This window comes from Bombus vosnesenskii, unplaced genomic scaffold (genome assembly GCF_011952255.1).
Source record: "Bombus vosnesenskii isolate JDL3184/JDL3185 unplaced genomic scaffold, Bvos_JDL3184-5_v1.1 scf7180000013349, whole genome shotgun sequence".
Classification (NCBI taxonomy): domain Eukaryota; kingdom Metazoa; phylum Arthropoda; class Insecta; order Hymenoptera; family Apidae; genus Bombus; species Bombus vosnesenskii.
The window spans coordinates 1173596-1192270 of NW_022882985.1; the positions used below are offsets into that span (position 1 = coordinate 1173596).

Genomic DNA, 18675 nt, shown 5'->3' on the forward strand with positions numbered 1-18675 from the left:
ATAAATGCAATCTTATTTGTTACATGTGTAGCCATTGTGTTGGCTATGCCAATTGAACATGGCCGGCGTAATTTCTTTGAACATTCTTAGAAGCTTTTTCTTGGCTTCACTATTTTCCTCTAATATTCGTCCGAAAAAAATTTCGTCCAATTTTTGTTCAAAGTATTAATTTTTTTAAACGTATCGTCGAAGAATATTATACAGTAGGCGAATATTAATCTTATAGTCATTAACTCAATATTATGTATAATATTCTGTTTAAAACAAATTCTATACATAGTTGTATAATTTAAATGTATGTATATAGATATAGACTTTCTATACAGGGTGCTTCATAAATAAGTGATCAAACTCTGTCATATTTTATCCTCCATAAAAGTGAAAAAAAAAAATTATACAATATACACACAAATCCAAAAATTGATTAAAACTATTCCTTTCCGAAATATGAATATTTCCTGTTTATGATAGTATGTATTAGAAATGCTTGAAACTTGTTTTAAGAAATTGCTGAAACTAATATCAATACTAACACAACACTACAGGCGTTCGTCCACTGGATATTAGAATTCATTATCCTGATAATTGCATATTTAGGGGATATTTATCAATTATTTTATTCCGATCTTGAAATAACAGTTCCATTCTAACATTTACTTCGAATAAAGATAAGTTTGAGATGTTCCTAATAAATGATGTAAGCTACAATGTTATTTAATTTATTACATTTTCTAGATGCCCAGAAGGACTTTACACATCGAGATGAACTTATAGGAAAGCTACTTCCTTTACTTTCGGTGATTTTTTAAAGGTCAACATATTCAACGAGTTTCTCCTATACATATAACCGTCAGTCTTGGATCTTGACATAGTTTCAACAATTAAAAATACTACGCTGCCGAAAGATTATAGTACCCGAAAAATTGACATACGGCGCCCAAGCTCATGCCACCAACCTCATGCGTGCTTCGTATGAAAGCGTATGATGTATCGTCTACAGGAATCATCTCATCAAATTTTTTTACGAGCAGTTTGCATTCGCAAACTGAAACGTATATGAAACTGATAGATATGTATAATGTATAATCATATTATACAGGGTGATGGGTAACTGGTGGTACAAGCGGAAAGGGGGTGATTCTACGCGAAAAAAGAAGTCGAAAATATAGAATAACAATTTTTCGTTCGGGGCTTTGTCTTCGAGAAAATCGACTTTGAATTTTCGCTCGGTACGCGTCGTACTTTATCACGTTTCGTTACAAACCGCCGCGTAGCAGGCAACCGATACCAACGCGTACGCTTACTGTTTCTTACAAATTTCTTACGAATATCTTGGAAATTAGAACCGTCCGTAGGGAAAAGTCATTCAAAATCATACTGCCGGTAACATATTAAAAAATGATTGAAATCATTCTAATTTAAAAAATCATGAAGATGAAAAATTGTCATTAACACTTAGCCAACCGAATAGGGAGATCTCCCCTCTGTAAAGTACATCGCTGCGTGACCGAACAGGGAGATCTGCCTTTTTGACTTTTTTTTTTGTTATTATCAGTTATTGTTTATCTGGAATTGTTCCCAATTAATTGCGCCACTTTTTCCGCTTTTATAATGTACAGCATATAATAAAATACAGCGATCTAGTGGTGTTAAAATTAATTCAAATATTACACTATCGGTTATGACTAAATGAAGTTATAATCGAACGATACCACATTGTAAAAAGATATTAAAATGCATTATGAATTTTTAATTACACCTTCGAGTCGCGTTATTTATCTCTAATCATCTTTAATGTTTGTAATTTTACCTATATTTTTGTATACTTCTAATGTATACTTTTAATTTGATAGTTTGTATAAACAATATGTGAAATGGTTAAATAACATCATTACCGCAAAATATAATTGACCACTTAAGTAATTTTTAGACTCTTTTGTTTTTTAAGTAGTGAATATTAGTCCTCGATGTTTGGAAAGATGTACAGTGAACCCCGTGGCGCGTGCGGTTGACTAAGTATTAACACAATGAAAGGCATTAATTGCGATAAATATACATTAATTATACGTCGTCATAGTATCATTGGTTTATATTCATTACAGTCAGAGAAGTCCAAGGTTAAAAGTAATTATGTAGGAAAGATAATGAGATGTAAATAGTTACTATATATATATAAATGGATACTATTTTTTAGAATCTCTTCTTGTTCGTAGAATCTCGGATATTGTTAAATCTGAAGAAGTTCAAATTCAAAATAAATACACTTATGTAAACAACATTTCAAAAAATGGACTAGTCTACAACGTATAGATAAAGTTAATATATTTTCGTCACTTTTTGTTATTGAATGTTGATCCATTTTTAAGAAAATTCACCTGTGTTCTAAGCTCAAAGAATTATACAAAATACGGATAAATTGGAATTTTGATTTTCAGCGTAAAAATAAAAATGAAATTATTGTCTAAAGTCATTTAATAAAATTCTTAAAGATCATTGGAACATTCCTTTCAAAAATTCACCGTAATAGAAACTACATTTAAGAAATCTACATTGTCGTTTGATAAAAAATATGATGTAGTACGTACTAAAGTCACTATAACATGTTAAAATGATAGATATACATAAAAAGCCATGGGTAAGCAAATTCTTCGATCCAACGTACATATCCAATAAGCCTGTTATGTGAGAATATATCATATGTATACATTCATATTTATTAATTCAGTATCAGGAGTGGGAACTTTACGGCCAAGTAGCAATGATTTTTATAAATTGGTCTTCAGTCTTATTTTTCTGGTTACAGAAAGAACAAGAATTCAGCAGAAATTCAATCGTTTATCGAATTAATTGTTTTTACTGGATACAAGAGATATTAACGTTGGAATCGACTAAGTTGGATTTTCCATCGTACAAGAAGAATTTTGTTCTGTGATATACGTTGGTATTAACACTCAAATATATTATATATTTTGTATACACAGCGGCTCGTGAAAGTGTTTGAGTATTTTAAAAAATATTTTCAAATCTCATTAGCCCTGTAACGAGATACAACTAACGTAATTGTATCGGTGAAATTGAAACGTATCTGAAGATGTATATAGAAATTAAGAGATATTCATTGAAAGAATACACTTCATAAAAATCACCAAACAGTCAATTTGAACAGACAATTAGTATTAGCAGAGTTGTGCAAAAACTAAGTACACAACATTTAAAAAAATTAACTGGTCTACAATATATAGATAAAGTTAACATATTTTCGTCAATTTTTGTTATTGAATGTTGTGACCCATTATAGTATAGTCCAGATAGTTTATCATTTTTCCGCTAATGAGATAATATAATTTAAGAATAAGTTTGTTATCGGATCTATTAAAGATAAGGCGCTATTTTGTGACACGAGTACTAAAAAGCATAATTGGATAACGTGCAATTCGCCATATACGTTTACACCAAACCACGGAATAATTTATAAGTAACTATATTATACGCTACTACATAAATACATAAAACAATTATTCATGTTCGTCAGAATATAAATTACACCGTATCCGATGTACTCTTCTTCTTTTTCAATAGATTGGCAACAGAGATAAAAATCTTGGATAGAAAAGGCAAATCCCGGGACGAGCGTTAAAATGGATTATAAGATGAAGGAGAATATGAGCTACATGCAGATGTCTCTACCTAATTACTCGTACGTCTTGAACCTGGAAAAAAATTTTATTTATTGGGATACCGTGACGCCAATGAATGATCATTTACCATACTGCCTCGTATATTGTGCTATCTACGTCATTCTAGTTTTTTCTGGGAAGTATTACCTATCAGATAAGCCAAAGTTCGACCTAAGACGTTGGCTTACTTTATGGAGTTTGATGCTTGCGACGTTCTCCATTCTTGGCTTTCTTCGAATGGGATCAGAGATGTTCCACACTTTAAGCAATTATGGGTTTTACTATAGCGTTTGTGTTCCAAAGTAATTTCACTTTAATACTTTATTCCTGAAAATATTTTCAGTATAAGAATAATATCCTATTACATATTATCGTACATATTTCCAGAATATTCATTCACAGCAGAAACGTAATTACTTGCTTTTCAGTTTCCTTACGCGAGACCCCGTTGCAGCATTTTGGACGTTCTCGTTTACATTGTCGAAGATAGTAGAACTCGGTGACACAGCCTTCATTGTGTTACGAAAGCAACCATTAATATTCCTACACTGGTATCACCATATAACTGTTCTTCTTTATACATGGTACTCTTATGGGGAAACTTCAGCGACTGGCAGATGGTTCACTACGATGAACCTCTTCGTTCACTCGTGGATGTACTCTTATTACGCTCTGAAAGCAATGAGATTCAGTCTACCAAAATGGATAGCCATAACAATCACTATGCTACAATTGTTGCAAATGGTTATAGGTTGCGTTATAGTCTTTGCCGCTTACTACTACATGCAAATCAACGAATGTAACGTTACACTTTCCAACATCAAATTTTCGTTGCTAATGTACTTCAGCTATTTCATTCTATTCGCTAGATTCTTCCAGAAGGCTTATCTATCTAACGAATCTGGAGACAAAGCTAAAAAGGCATATGCCAATAAAACATCAAGCAATGACAAGATCAAGATAAAATGAAAGACCAAAGTTTTGGAAAACTTTTTGGTAGTCTTCAAAGGCTTTTTTGAAAACACAGAGATGCGATTTAGGAAATGTCACTTAGAAATATGTAGCTTTTACGAGTCTTTCTTAACTGAAAGACGTAAAAGATGTTTGTGATAAATGAAAATGCATAATATTAGTGATAAGTATTAGTTGCACATTTAATTTAGCAATCAATTTTATGATGACTAGTTTAGCAGGATCAGCGTTACATGTATTATCAATGAATTAACAAGGAGCTCCTTGAAATCCAAAAGCATCTTTTGACGAATTTTTATGAAGTTTCTGACAAAAGAGTTCGCGAGTATAGAAATATTTAGAAATGTAACATTTCAAAAATCAATAATTGTGAAAAATATCATCGACTTTTTATCAGAAAAGTTTCGAATTGTTATTTTTCTATAGCGAAGAATATTAATTATTATTAATACTTCATGAACTAAAGATAAATTTAAGATTTCAGTATTCTAAAATTTCATGAGCAAATCTGAGATAATGTATACGCTTGTTCGAATGAAAATTTCAAATGACAGTGCTTGCGCATAAAGAATTCTCATTGTGTACTATTTTGTACAATCCAATTGCCGAATCGTGTTACAGCGAATTGTAAGAGTTTGCGTTTGTATTATATCTTTTGCATTATATTGAGACAAGATATTTACACCGGATGACCACTGCTTTTATCTTGCAATTTAAGGGAAAAGAGATCAATGGACTAAATTATCAGATATTGCACATGTTCTTGCAGCACACCGGTTGAAAGATGCGAAGTTTGAGGATTGCCAACTCACAAGGGAATTTTGATTAATTTTCAAATGTCAATATCTAATAAACAAAATTCCAAACGTAATGATCTTTGTCCACCATTTTCGTCGTATTTTCGTTTGTAGAAGTACATATCACTTAAGTTTTAGGCTATTTTGATTTCGTTACCCTGCATATGTCATTGTTATTTCTCGGTGGAATCGTGCATCCTAACCAATACTTAATATGTAACGCATGAAAATTTTTATAAATACATGAAATTTCATTAGCACTGTAATAAAACACTACCGTGATTACAATAGAAAAATTTGAAACCTATTGTAATATCGTAAAGTAATTTAAATTAGAGGTCGGTTGAAATTAGAAAAAACCGTGTGCGTCGTCCTTCTGTGGTTCGTTTACATTTAAGAGCGCCTATGCGACTAAAGTCACCTAGTTCTTACAGAGATGTGAGAAAAACATTAAAGGACGTTAGATCAGAAGGACGGTTTCGTGTTTCACGGTGGGGCGACCGAAAGGTTAGAGTGTCGAGTCGAAAAGTGTGTGTGTTGCGAGAGTCAGAGTTGTCGAGAGAATTGATCGAGTTGCTAGAGAGAGAGGGGGGGGGGGCGGGGAGAGACAGAATGTGTTAGAATCGTTGCGACGAGAGTGGCCAAATAACTGTAAAGTTATTTAATATAGATACGAGTATCGCATTTAGTTTCAGTTAAACAAACATCGTTTTCTGTCCAATTTATGTTTGTATATTTAATTCAATATTAATAAATTGTAAGGAATCGGAAAAAATTTATATCCTTAATTTTCACGATATTACACTATCCGAAAATGTATGTCAAATTTTGCAGGATATTCAAAGATTAAACATTATACCTTTCTTTTCTTTTTTTTTTTGTACGTGGAGAAATCCTCATGGACACTCCGCTGTTGCTAATAATCGGGTAACAGCAGAGTAGTGTCGGACTCCTACCGACTAAAACCCCACGATGACCATCCTACGCGTATGACAGGAGTGCCCCAGGAATTATCTTCTGTTGTACCCCCTTCCCGCGTCCTCTTGTTCGAGCCAGTCCTGAAATTCTCCGTCTGTTTAATTTGGCATTGGGGGACATTGCCCCTAGCGCTATCGCCCCCTCTAGTCGTGGTGCGTTGAGACGGCGATGAGGCGGCTCTAGGCCGCCTGACTGCCATCCTCCTCCATCGTCTTATCCTACAAGTTTTTCTTTCTCTCTCTTATTCTGGAATAAGAGGCGGAATGCCTCGTATTCCTGTGGCCTCTCAACATCGCTTCTACAATCGCCGAGGGGGTCAGTCTTTCTCCTATGACGTGCCGCAGGGTGTAGCGGGGCAGCTCCCACGCCGGGCAGAGCTCCAGCGTGTGCTGAGCTGTGTCCCTGCCCTCCGCGGGGTATCAGGATTCCCCGTCTGGAATGTTGAGAAAAACCCCGATACCCTAGTCCAGACTTTTACTATAGCTATACTTAAGTAATAAAAATAAGAAATTGTTTTAATGTTCCAATCTGGCTTTATGACGATGGGTTCGGGCTCGAAATGACATAGCGGGTCACTGGACGTAGCCACGGTCACGGGAGGGACGTGTACCTGACAGAGTTATGGAATGATTATATGGCTCTCCTTAAAAACAAAGATTGATCCGAGAGGTGGCGAGAGAAATATATAAGGACAGTTCCACTTGGACTGCAAGTTAATTCATTCACATAAGTTTTACTTGTACGTTGAGTCATACGTGTATGACATCGCATTCGTCATCCCGTTGACCGTGGATTCGTTAACGAACCTGAGGCCATTGTCGCTAGCTTCGCGAGTGCCTAATCGCCGTGACTAACTGTCAAGATTGTAACAATCCCATTATTGCAGTAAACTACATTTGTGTTGTACCGCATCAATGACTAATTCCCGCGAAGATACATCTGACGCCCAAAACCTTACTCCCAGTGTTAATCCGACATATATTTACATCTTGAATATGTATATATATTTATATTGAATATGTATATGTATTGGTATATGTATTTGTATGTATGTATGTAATATGTTTTCTGTATTTTTTTGCGATAATTTATAAAACATATGTCAAGATGCATCCTCGGCTTGTCGGGACAAGTATCGCAATTATAAGTTTTCTGTTCCTGTTAAAATTACACGGAGCTTTCCATTTAACCGAATTTCATCACAATTAGCAGTCGATGTCGAAGCTCGATCTCACGGTTGTCGAATATCTCCTCGTATTCGACCCACGGCGGGCCAACTAGCAGTGAGGATGGAAGGAAAAGCCGTACCACGATAATGGTAATAGTCACCGACTTCTGTCTTAAATTTATTATTACTACGATTATATTGCATATGCTATTACTATGCATCTAATTAATATCTAATAAATGTCATATAATATACATAGTTTTTTTTACTATTAAAAACCTTTGTAGGCTCTATAATTTTGCTTCTTCAATACAAAATTTAATAACATTGAAATGTTTCAATTATGAATAATATTTTGGACAAGATACTATTTACACATTATAGAGTGTTAACAATAACACAATATTTTAACGCATTAAAAAAATGTATAGTTTACTTCCGGATATACGCGACAAATATAAATTATTAAATATATAGGTACAGGTTTGATTTGGAAGTTATATTTTTGTTCAACTTTTTTGTTGGAGGTAATAATACATATTTAATAATGACTCATAATTGATATTTATTTAAACAACATTTTGCTTTACCAAATACTTTAAATAATTGGTGAAAAACTATGAAGAGTAGTTTATTTTAGCCACTTTACATTGTAATTGTATTCAGTTTACTTTACATTGAATAATCTCAATTTAGTTTATTCTTTTTATGTTCAACGATTTCATCGAAGGATAGCGTTAACTTCTCGATCGCAGCGTTCTCTAGTGTCTGTTTGTAAAAGCGACTTGTAAAGCACAATTTCCGAGATTGCTTTGTCAAGAGTTTTGTTAAAACCTAAACCTAACCCTAACCCTAAACCTAACCTAAACCTAAACCTAATCCTAACTCTAACCTTAACCCTTACCCTCCCCCTGGAATGTCCAACCTATATATTCGATCGTATTTCAGACCAACATAGACAAATTCACATTATTTACATAGAACTGCACCCACTTATCCTCAGTAGCATAGTCACCTTTTTCTCATAGCTTCAATCATACCTTTTTCTAGCTAAAATTATACATTCTTTGGTGTAACCATACATAGCATCACGCACAAATGTCACTCGCGATTCTAATGCTCTGTAAATTATACACAATATATGTACAAGGAATATCAATCCAAGTGGCGCCTTATAATGGTCATTACGGACATACGATTTCTACGAAAAAGAGTCATTGTCATATTTTTGAAAAAGAAAGAACAGAATGCAAATGTGCATAGTACACACTGTGACAGGAACGAAAGAGCTGTACGCCTATCACATAGATTTATTCTTTGTGAAGAATACGAAATCTCAATAACCTAAATATTTATTTTCTTATATTCGATAAAGGGATTTATAATATTATTTATCTTCTCATTTCATTCATTTCTTATGACAGTCACCGAGGGACGTATTAAGATGTGAAATTATAGACAAGCGAGAATTAAATATATTGCCAGTTTCTCTATGGACGTTATTGCTTGTCTAAAATTTGTATTTCGTTTTTGTATAACATTTTCGATTTTTTTAAATAATATCTGAAATTGGGTCGTTGACATATGTATATATATATATATATATATACATATATATATATATACATATACATATATATATATATATATACATATACATATGTAGTGTATGAAATTCACCTTCGTTCTTTCTTAATCCCAGACTTCTATACACTCAGTATTTTCTCCTCTTTTTCTATTGTCTTCTTTCTCATCAAGTAACAATGCTATTATAGCCGTTTCTTTAATAGTAAATTTCGATACTTTTGTAATATGGGCAATAGTGATCTCGTATGTTGCCGACGCATGGATAAGTCAACGTTGTTGTGCCGGTACTAAGCTGTTACATGAGTTATAATTGTGAATATATCGATGCCCGTCAGGCGTTGTGCTGTTAAGTGGCCGACATTTAATTCTGCACTGTACCGACAGAACCGTATCCGCGTGCCTTGCGGATTTCGCCCGTAACATATGCATATAGAAGTTAATATACAGTATAAATAATAGCCTTAAGCATATAGTTAGTGCTAAGGATGGACTGAATATTATAGCTTATTAACATGGTGAATAATTGACTGTCAAATACCTTCGTGGTTTTTACGAAGTGTACGTTTTCAATAAATATCTTGTAACTTCTACATATGCAAACCGTTTGATAATTGCACGAAAATCGGGACCTAAGTGTTGCAATTATGGAGATGCAGAAACGATCCTATTCCTCAAAACTCAGATCTTAGACATACCGAACGTAGAAAAGAACGTAAACACGAGTAAGAAACGAAGAAAAATCGTTTCTCAAAACTCAATATTTTCTATTTTTAATTTATGATCAATAAAACTTTTACCGATATGTTTGTTACATCTTTCTGATTAAAACGAGACCAAACACGATATAATTTTGAGTATGTTTGCTTACTTGATAAACGATAATTAAATACATATCAATAAGTAAATGTAACTCAAATTATATCATGTTTGGTCTCGTTTCAATCAGAAAGATCTTACAAATACGTCGGTAAAAGTTTACTTTAAAACATTAAAAAAGTTGTAAATAAGAAACTTTCGCTTTTGAACTACTACCTAGATACATTGTCTTAGCGATGTCTGACACAGGATCATGTTACACTACTTGATCTCGAACCTTCGCCTTATAGCGATAAGGACGACTGTGCAATTATGCAAAGGATCTTTTTTGTGTAGTTATCGAATGTTTCTACATTTTCAGATCCGTTTCAAAATTTACCATCGTAATCACGATAGTCGTGTCTCGTTACAGTACTAGTGAGATTTCAAAATATTTCGTATAATAAATGTTACGTCGGGCGACACTGTACCTAGACTAGGTTACACACCGCGGGCAAGATGGGAATCAGATGTTCGCTCATCCTTACTGCGTACACTCAATAGTCTTAAGGACCCATGGTAAACCTCAGGAATTTGCTAGCTAAGGTCCTTCAGACCGAACAAGTATCTTTTTTTCTAAATTATTTTCTAAAGGGTTCTCAACGCGAGAATTGATTGTAATTTTAACAAATAAATAATAAAAAAAAAAAACCATAGTAAATCTCAGGAATTTGCTAGCTAAGGTCCTTCAGACCGAACAAGTATCTTTTTTTCTAAATCATTTTCTAAAGGGTTCTCAACGCGAGAATTGATTGTAATTTTAACAAATAAATAAAAAAAAACCATAGTAAATCTCAGGAATTTGCTAGCTAAGGTCCTTCAGACCGAACAAGTATCTTTTTTTCTAAATCATTTTCTAAAGGGTTCTCAACGCGAGAATTGATTGTAATTTTAACAAATAAATAAAAAAAAATTTTCTAAAGATTATTGTCTACTACGGCTTGACACGGGAAAGTTAGTTTTTCTCACGTACATGCTTCCCACTAGCAACCTTGTATCGAGGGCGGCTAAGACCCTTCCTGGTCCACCAACCTTCTTTTATCCAATCAGAAGCAATGTTTACTGCCCTCACTTTCCTAACCAAAAGTGTCATCAACAAATCCGATGGTCCCGTGCGCTAGACACACCCATCATTAGCTTTCCCCCGATACAGCATCGTCACTGTACTTTACTTATTCTTCAACGTTAGAATAGTCAACGTGTCAGTACCGGGTCAGTCTCCCTTATTGCTACGTCAACAAAACACTCTAAGAGCCTGCTCGATTACCAACGAATATCGTGCCAGTGTATCGCATCTCTATACGCCAAATCATTGTCTACGACGTATATCACAAGCAACGGTGTAACTTAAGTGTTAAAAATACATAGTTTATAACCCTGTTAATCGCAGTGTTATACCCCCTCAACCACCCCTATTATCTCAACGGAAATCAAAGGATCGATCTATTCGCGGCGTCGATTATTATAATCGTAACGGAGATTTACGACTCCCGTTGACGTGTTTCTTCGCGATTGGTCGAAAATACAATAAAACTATTATAAATACAAACGTAAATATTGCATGCAGTATAAGTAACACGATTTTAAATAGCATTTCTGCAAAATCGTTTGTTCTATTGTTATGGTATTCCTATTCGACTTTCGTCCTGCTATTACCAGACAGATAGGTCTTGTAAAAGTACATAGCGAATAGAACGAAGTAACTGAAGTACATGAGCAAACCGCAAGCGGCGTTGAAAGTCGTAGCGTGGCATTCTTTCTCGCCAATCTTTATATAATAGTAAGCCGCGCCAGTTACAAAGAAACCTACAACCATTTGCACTAGCTGCATCGTAGTAATCATCATGGCGATGAATCTTGGTGGTTTGATTTCCATTGCTTTAAGAGCATAGTAAGAGTACATCCAGGAATGGACAAAGTAATTCATCACGATATACCATCTGGATGTTCCCATGAGTAGCGCATAAGAGTACCATGTGAAATAGATAACCGTTATATGATGGTACCAATGTAGAAATATTAATGGCTGCTTTCGTAACACAATGAAGACAGTATCGCCAAGTTCTACGATCTTTGATAAGGCGAACAAGCTTGACCAGAAAGCACACACATGATCATGAGTATAGTAACTAAAAGCACATAATGCGAAACATTAGAATAATAAATATAAAATATTTTCAGAAAATTATTTCACCAATGAATAAACTTTTATAATGCGCGTGTTGTTTCAAATACGAAATGAGAAATATGGTTACTTGTTCGTTGCGCGGAAATGAGATTAAAAGTGCAGGCAAGAATCGAGGTTTTTGCAACGAATGCTGTTTCCAATTAACGACGTCATACAAGCCAATACAAGCTTAAAAGACAACGATGTCGTTAGAACTCGCTCGCTTTTAAGATATCAAAAAACGCTTTTAACAGAGACATTTGATGATTCGAGAGTGCAACGAGCGAGTAACAACAGTTTAATTAACGATTGACTTTTAATGTATGATTCGTTCGAAAACATTTCGATACTTCAACATAGAAATTACCTGTTCGAACAAATACTATAGTAAAATCCGTGATTGTATAATATGTGAAACAATTCTGGCATTGTTCTTATAGTTCCTATAATGGAGAATATCGCAAGCAATCCGCTCCATAATGCGAGTGCACTTCTCAGATCAAACTTTGGTCTATTTGACATATAAAGCTTCCCTGTGAAAATGACGACTAAATAAATAGCAGTATAGTAAAAGCACTTCCACCAATAATTCCTCATCCATATCAGAACGTTCCAGATAAAGTCAGTTGTTTCAAAGTCAAAGATTATCCAGTGCTCGGGACCAGTGACATTCATGAAATAATTCACTTCGTTCATTTTGTAATATTTTTTACACTCGTTCACTTTAACAAAATTAAGAGAGAATACTATCGGTTGTCTGAAAAGAAAAACAAACGGTTAAGATTTTTTCCTAAATTCGAAGAATTGCAGACTTAGCAGAACAAATTTATTAAGACAAAACACTATATCCAATTAATTTCTCAGGGATAACTTTGGACATTTCTAAATTTTTTTTTCTTTTTATTATTTAATTTGTACTTTACAATTTCTCCAGCTGGACATTTGGTAAATTTTTCTAACTTAATTGCTATTTTCTTTTTCTTCTAAATGTAACAAATAGTATGTTGAGATTTTTGTTCTGAATAATCAGAGGTTCCATTCATCAAAATCAAAGATTAGAACAGATTAATTCCTTATAAAAAGTTAATAAGGTATCTATATTGAAAAATTATTAGTATTAAAGAAACAACATTTTGGAAAGCTAAGGAACGTAGATAATATAATTAAATTTTGGGCTTCTGCCAAATATTAAGAGTCAAACACACGTAGACTATCACGGTAGGAAATTCCTCATCATTATAATATTATTCTAATAATTTTAATACAAATTTAATTATTCTAATAATATTAATATCGGACAAATTGTGAATGTAAACAACTGAATAAAAAAAAATTATAATATTAATTATTTATATTAAAGGTATTATCAGTTATAGTATTACATATAATACTATATTATTAAATATTATATATCCTATATAATAGATTCATATAATACTGCTATTATATATTATATAATATAAATTAACATTATATAATGCCATCTATGCCGGTTATATTTGTAGAAAAGGTGGCTCAAAATTTTTGTAACATATATTAAAATCAGTTTGAAAAATTTACCGAATGTCCAGGACAAATTGTAAAGTGCAAATTAAATAATAATAAAAAAAATATATTAAAATCGGAGAGGGGGTAACTTTCCTGCAGTTTCATCCTTATTTTATTTTTATTCGACATTTGAAGGAAGATGCTTAAAATATAAAGTTAAAGAACGAAATAACGCGTCGACACTAAGGAAAAAATGAAAAATACAAGCGATCGATAAACTCGCAGGATTGTTTAAAAGTTAAAGATACCTCTAATATTACAAATAAGTTTTTAATTGTTCAGAAACGATAAATCTGTTCATAATTTTATCAATAATTCCACGAATCTTGATGAAAACTTTTTCATTTCATGTTTACCTAGACAAACTGTAAAGTACAAATTAAATAATAAAAAAAGAAAGAAATGTTTACTTTGCTACAGAAGATACTGAAGTTCTAATTTTAGAATTTAGATTAAATTTTTTGAGAAGTAAGACGTTCGGGTGTCAGTACTTACAGTTAATTGCACGATTATATCATTAAACACTGTTCTTCTTTTTCCAGGCAATAATTCACTTTGGTGTTGAGTTTTCGTACAGACAGATCCTAGATTCGATGAAAACAATCGAAGCGTTCCATGCCAAGTTCTATATCTACGAGCGCGCATAACCAACTAATTATGACTACCAATAATTATGTGGTAAATTTCTAGTCGACTTACAGTGTATACTATCCCACTCCCGAGATCAAATTAATAAATACATATGAAACAGATGATGTGATTGCAGTACTTTCCAGTCATTCGCCGGAATTTTTTGCATATATCGGTTACAATGTAGTACTTCCTGAAAATTAAGAATAAACTTAAGATTTGCTTAACAAGATTACGTTGACCAGGGAAATCAACAATATTTGATTTTTTTATTTTTCCACGCCGATTATTCACGATACAAATAATGACATCGACGGTGAAGCCAGCTCTTAGAATTGGAATCGAATACATTTCTTGAAATATTTGGAGAGTTATTACAAATAAGAGAGCTATATCATCGAAGAAACCTTGAGCTATTGAAGGAAAAATATGCCTATATCAATAGATTACAAAAAAAGAAAAACAATTTCAGTGATACTTATAATCTGTAATTAGAAATTTATGACCTATTTTATTATATCATTAGTATAATAATATAATATTTAATATTTAGTTAATTATTATTATTATATAATATAATTATAATGAAATACCATTATATATAATTATATTATAATACAATATTATTATATAGTATTATATAATAATATTAATGTAATTTGCAATATTATTATATAATATTATAATATAATAAATATATATAAATATAATATATTATAATATAATATAATATTATAAAATATTATTATATAATATTGCAAACTACATTAATATTATTATATTATTATGTTATTATATTATATATTAATAGTATTATATTATAATTACATTATATGATATATAATAATTAATAAAATTATATAATCTAATATTAATATTATTATATTATTATGTTATTATATTATATATTAATAGTATTATATTATAATTACATTATATGATATATAATAATTAATAAAATTATATAATCTAATATTATTACATAATACTATATAATAATATTGTATTATAATATAATAATATATAATGGTATTTCATTATAATTATATTATATAATAATAATAATTAGCTAAATAGTAAATATTATAATTGCAATTTTATTTACATATAATTGTCGCAACGTTACAGTTTTTATAACGTTGTTCAATAATACAACTTACGTTATAAGACTGTAATTATATATAAAACTAGCATAAATGACAGCATATTTATAGTCAAGTGGTATGAAATTTATTAAAATTTATTAAAATTACGATTGTAATTCTATATAAAACTAGCATAAATGGCAGCATATTTATAGTCAAGTGGTATGAAATTTATTAAAATTTATTAAAAATATCATTAATGATGACATCGAGACGTCAATCACCTCCTTCATCACAGAATTCTATTTACGAGAAAAGAAACGTTATAAACTTACAGGCTTAATTAGAAATCATAAAACTTTTCGAAAATGGAGTCAGAGTTCCAACGTCTTCTTAGACGTTTTGTAATAGTGATAAAGGAAGGTCATTCGGTTGATTTATGAGGTCCGCTCGCTGCTGAAATGGGAACTTTGTTAAAGTTATGACGTGGCGACCTATTACGGATTAAAAAATGTCCACTTGATCGCAGAACGATATGCTATCGGGCTAAGTCAATTTTTGATAAATTAAAGGGCGAATCTGCGGATGAAAAAAGAATACAAACTCTCGTTACAAGTAATGGATAGCTGTGCGACTGGCACAAAATTGTGATAGAAGTGTTTTTAATGCTCATGAGAGCTTGCAAAAGGTTTGTTTTGAAAAAGAATGTTCAGGAGAAGCTCCATTCCTGAAGATGAGAAAGGGTTTAAGGTAACGAAAGATCGAACAGACATAATGCCTAATAGAAATGCTGCTGTAATAGATTGAAACTATTTTCAAAATACCGAGCGGGAAGTTCAAGGTCATTTAAATCTGCGGATAATGCCAAACTTCCCATAATACAGAAGTTCGATTCTAAAGCATGATTCGCGGCATCTACATAACATAATTCAGTAAAATAATATAAAATAAACAATTTTGTGCATCTATTATTTCCTTCCTTCCTGCAAATCATTTTGAAATCTCATTAACTCTGTAACGAGACACAGCTATCGTAATTGTATTTGAAACGAATCTGAGAAACAAAATATATATATATATATATATACATACATCGTACGTTCGGATACGAATGTTAATAACTTTGTCCGAGGTTATTAACGTTAATCGCTTCGTTGCGATTATAGAGAAAAATAGAACTCGGTAGAAATTGTAAAAATCGTCGAGTTGGCCTTTCTTACTGGTGCCAGACAATATCTGCACGGCAATGGAAACTTAATACGAGGATAATCGCCGCCTTGCGTCGTCGTAGAAAAAAGGATCGTGTTTAATTAGAAAAATTCTGACATTTAAATATTGTTACTTTTCTCATATTTCTTTCTTAAACTCTTAGAATCGCGTATGAGATTCATATCTGTTACGTATAGATACGGTTATCGCGAGAAATTTATAAGCATATATTGTATGCGTCAGACGAAACTTGTTGAAAATTCGTTACACCGTAACGAAACACTGGTGATTCTAATAATGAAATTTGCGTTCACTTGCAAAATGTATATAAAACTTACAAGACTATATTTCTTTGCATTTGTGCATATGGATTATGTTTATTACGTACACTTGACGAAAAATTAGAATAAATTAACAGTGATCTTGAACTTTTCCATATGTGGGTCAATATATATATGCATTTCTTAACTGATCTTAATATGCATTGCAACTTGAATATATAGTCAGTAATTAGCTATTCGCATGCAACGTTTCCAATAAATATTTTGCAATCTTTGCATAAGATGACGTAGAAAATGAAGCAAAGATGTAAATAAGCATAGTTTTTGCTGTAATAGTTTTTCATTTATCTTTAACGAAACAGGTTTAGCTTCGACAGAAGCGCGAATGCATCGTATGCAGTTGCTTTGATCGTCGCGTTTACAAAACGTTCTAACATCATCAACTGACGTTTTGTGAACAATAAACATTAAATATCTCTGTAACCTGTAATTGAATGGATTCAGATCTGATAAGCGAGCTGACATTAAGGTTGAAAACAGCATGACCCATCCGTTTCTTACGAAATTTTTGACTTATGTAATGTGTAGTATCACAGAATAAGCTGTAACTCAAAAACAAGGTTATGTCATGCGTTTATGTAAACTTTTTCCTCCTTTTTATTGTGTTGAATCTGGTTCAATATATATATACATATTTTATATTGTATATAATAATAATAATAATAATAATATAATAATTATATTGGCAAAATTTGAAACGAATCTGATATATACAAACAATATATATAATATGTATTATATGGTTATAACATTACATATCGACGAGTCGCAGTAGCATAATTGGAGATCGATCGACCATGCAGAATCATCTGATTCAAAATGTTTTTTTTTATTTATTTATTTATTTATTAAAATTACAATTAATTCTCGCGTTGAGGATTTTCAGTAATTTTTCTGGCGTGGCGCAGTGACATGGCTGATTATTTATAATAAGTTAATACTTATTATAGATAAGTATAATTTATAAGTAAGTATTATAAATAAGTGAATATTACTTAATTTAGATAACTAATTGAATCTAACGTTTAGGTCTAGCGGGTAGTGCCTCTTCAGCCTGCGAATCTGGTCCGTCGTATCAAGTAGTCCAGTGATTAGGGGGTTTCGGTGTTTGTTGACTCTTTTGCTATATCTGTCGATTCAAAATGTGCCTGCTCGATATCGAAACGTTAGAATGATCGAAGTATGTGTTTCAATCATTGGAAGTATTATTTAATTTTATACGATAAGACGACGCCACAGAAGAATAAACCGACAAAAAAGATAAGGGAAAGAAACCTACTCGATAAGAGAATCAGTTCGTATCTCCGATCATCTTTCGTTGACAAAAATTCATTGACCGATAACGCAGTATCATCTATATATGCAGATGAGCCATATAACCAAAATAGAGGCAACGCAATCGAAAATACTCAGAACAATAGTAAACGCGCCATGGTACGTTAGGAACGAGGACATTCGGAAAGACCTAGGAATACCAACGGTCAAGAAGGAGATTAACAAAAGTGCAAGAAGGCACGGAGAAAGAATAGCAACGCACCGAAACCGGCTGGCAGCGGAAACGGTTGACACATCAAGCATAAAAAAAAGATTAAAAAGGAAACATCCAACAGATCTCACAAAGGACATAACCTAACAAACACGTATTATCTGAGATAATTAAA

General features: G+C 32.3%; 2 protein-coding genes and 1 long non-coding RNA gene across 5 annotated transcripts; 2 read left to right on the top strand and 1 right to left on the bottom strand.

Moving 5' to 3' along the window:
* Positions 1–2430: 2430 nt before the first annotated feature.
* On the top strand, positions 2431–5076 carry LOC117236462 (elongation of very long chain fatty acids protein 6-like). Of its 3 annotated transcripts, none has more exons than XM_033499437.1 (3): positions 2431–3475; positions 3580–3979; positions 4106–5076. In XM_033499437.1, the coding sequence occupies exons 2-3, from the start codon at positions 3639–3641 to the stop codon at positions 4644–4646; spliced, it is 882 nt and encodes a 293-aa protein (XP_033355328.1). In that variant the 5' UTR covers positions 2431–3475; positions 3580–3638; the 3' UTR covers positions 4647–5076. The 3 variants fall into 3 exon arrangements, with proteins under 3 accessions (XP_033355328.1, XP_033355329.1, XP_033355330.1); XM_033499438.1 differs by having other exon boundaries at positions 2431–2941; XM_033499439.1 differs by having other exon boundaries at positions 2431–2937.
* Positions 5077–9233: 4157 nt separating this feature from the next.
* On the top strand, positions 9234–9882 carry LOC117236502. Its single transcript, XR_004493861.1, has 2 exons — positions 9234–9567; positions 9613–9882. It is a non-coding gene; the product is annotated as an uncharacterized LOC117236502 (long non-coding RNA).
* Positions 9883–11627: 1745 nt separating this feature from the next.
* LOC117236501 (elongation of very long chain fatty acids protein 6-like) lies at positions 11628–14377 on the bottom strand. The gene is made up of 3 exons (XM_033499513.1): positions 14245–14377; positions 12569–12958; positions 11628–12163 (listed from the first exon to the last, which is right to left on the bottom strand). The coding sequence occupies exons 2-3, from the start codon at positions 12895–12897 to the stop codon at positions 11665–11667; spliced, it is 828 nt and encodes a 275-aa protein (XP_033355404.1). The 5' UTR covers positions 12898–12958; positions 14245–14377; the 3' UTR covers positions 11628–11664.
* Positions 14378–18675: the final 4298 nt, after the last annotated feature.

What these genes read in the sequence shown, in the direction of transcription:
- LOC117236501 (XM_033499513.1), bottom strand. Translation starts at nt 12,897, where the DNA reads ATGAACGAAGTGAATTATTTCATGAATGTCACTGGTCCCGAGCACTGG. An exon ending in TATAGTATTTGTTCGAACAG is followed by an intron (nt 12,164 to 12,568) that starts GTAATTTCTATG and finishes ATGTGCTTTTAG; the next exon opens with TTACTATACTCATGATCATG.
- LOC117236462 (XM_033499437.1), top strand. Translation starts at nt 3,639, where the DNA reads ATGGATTATAAGATGAAGGAGAATATGAGCTACATGCAGATGTCTCTA. An exon ending in TATAGCGTTTGTGTTCCAAA is followed by an intron (nt 3,980 to 4,105) that starts GTAATTTCACTT and finishes CTTGCTTTTCAG; the next exon opens with TTTCCTTACGCGAGACCCCG.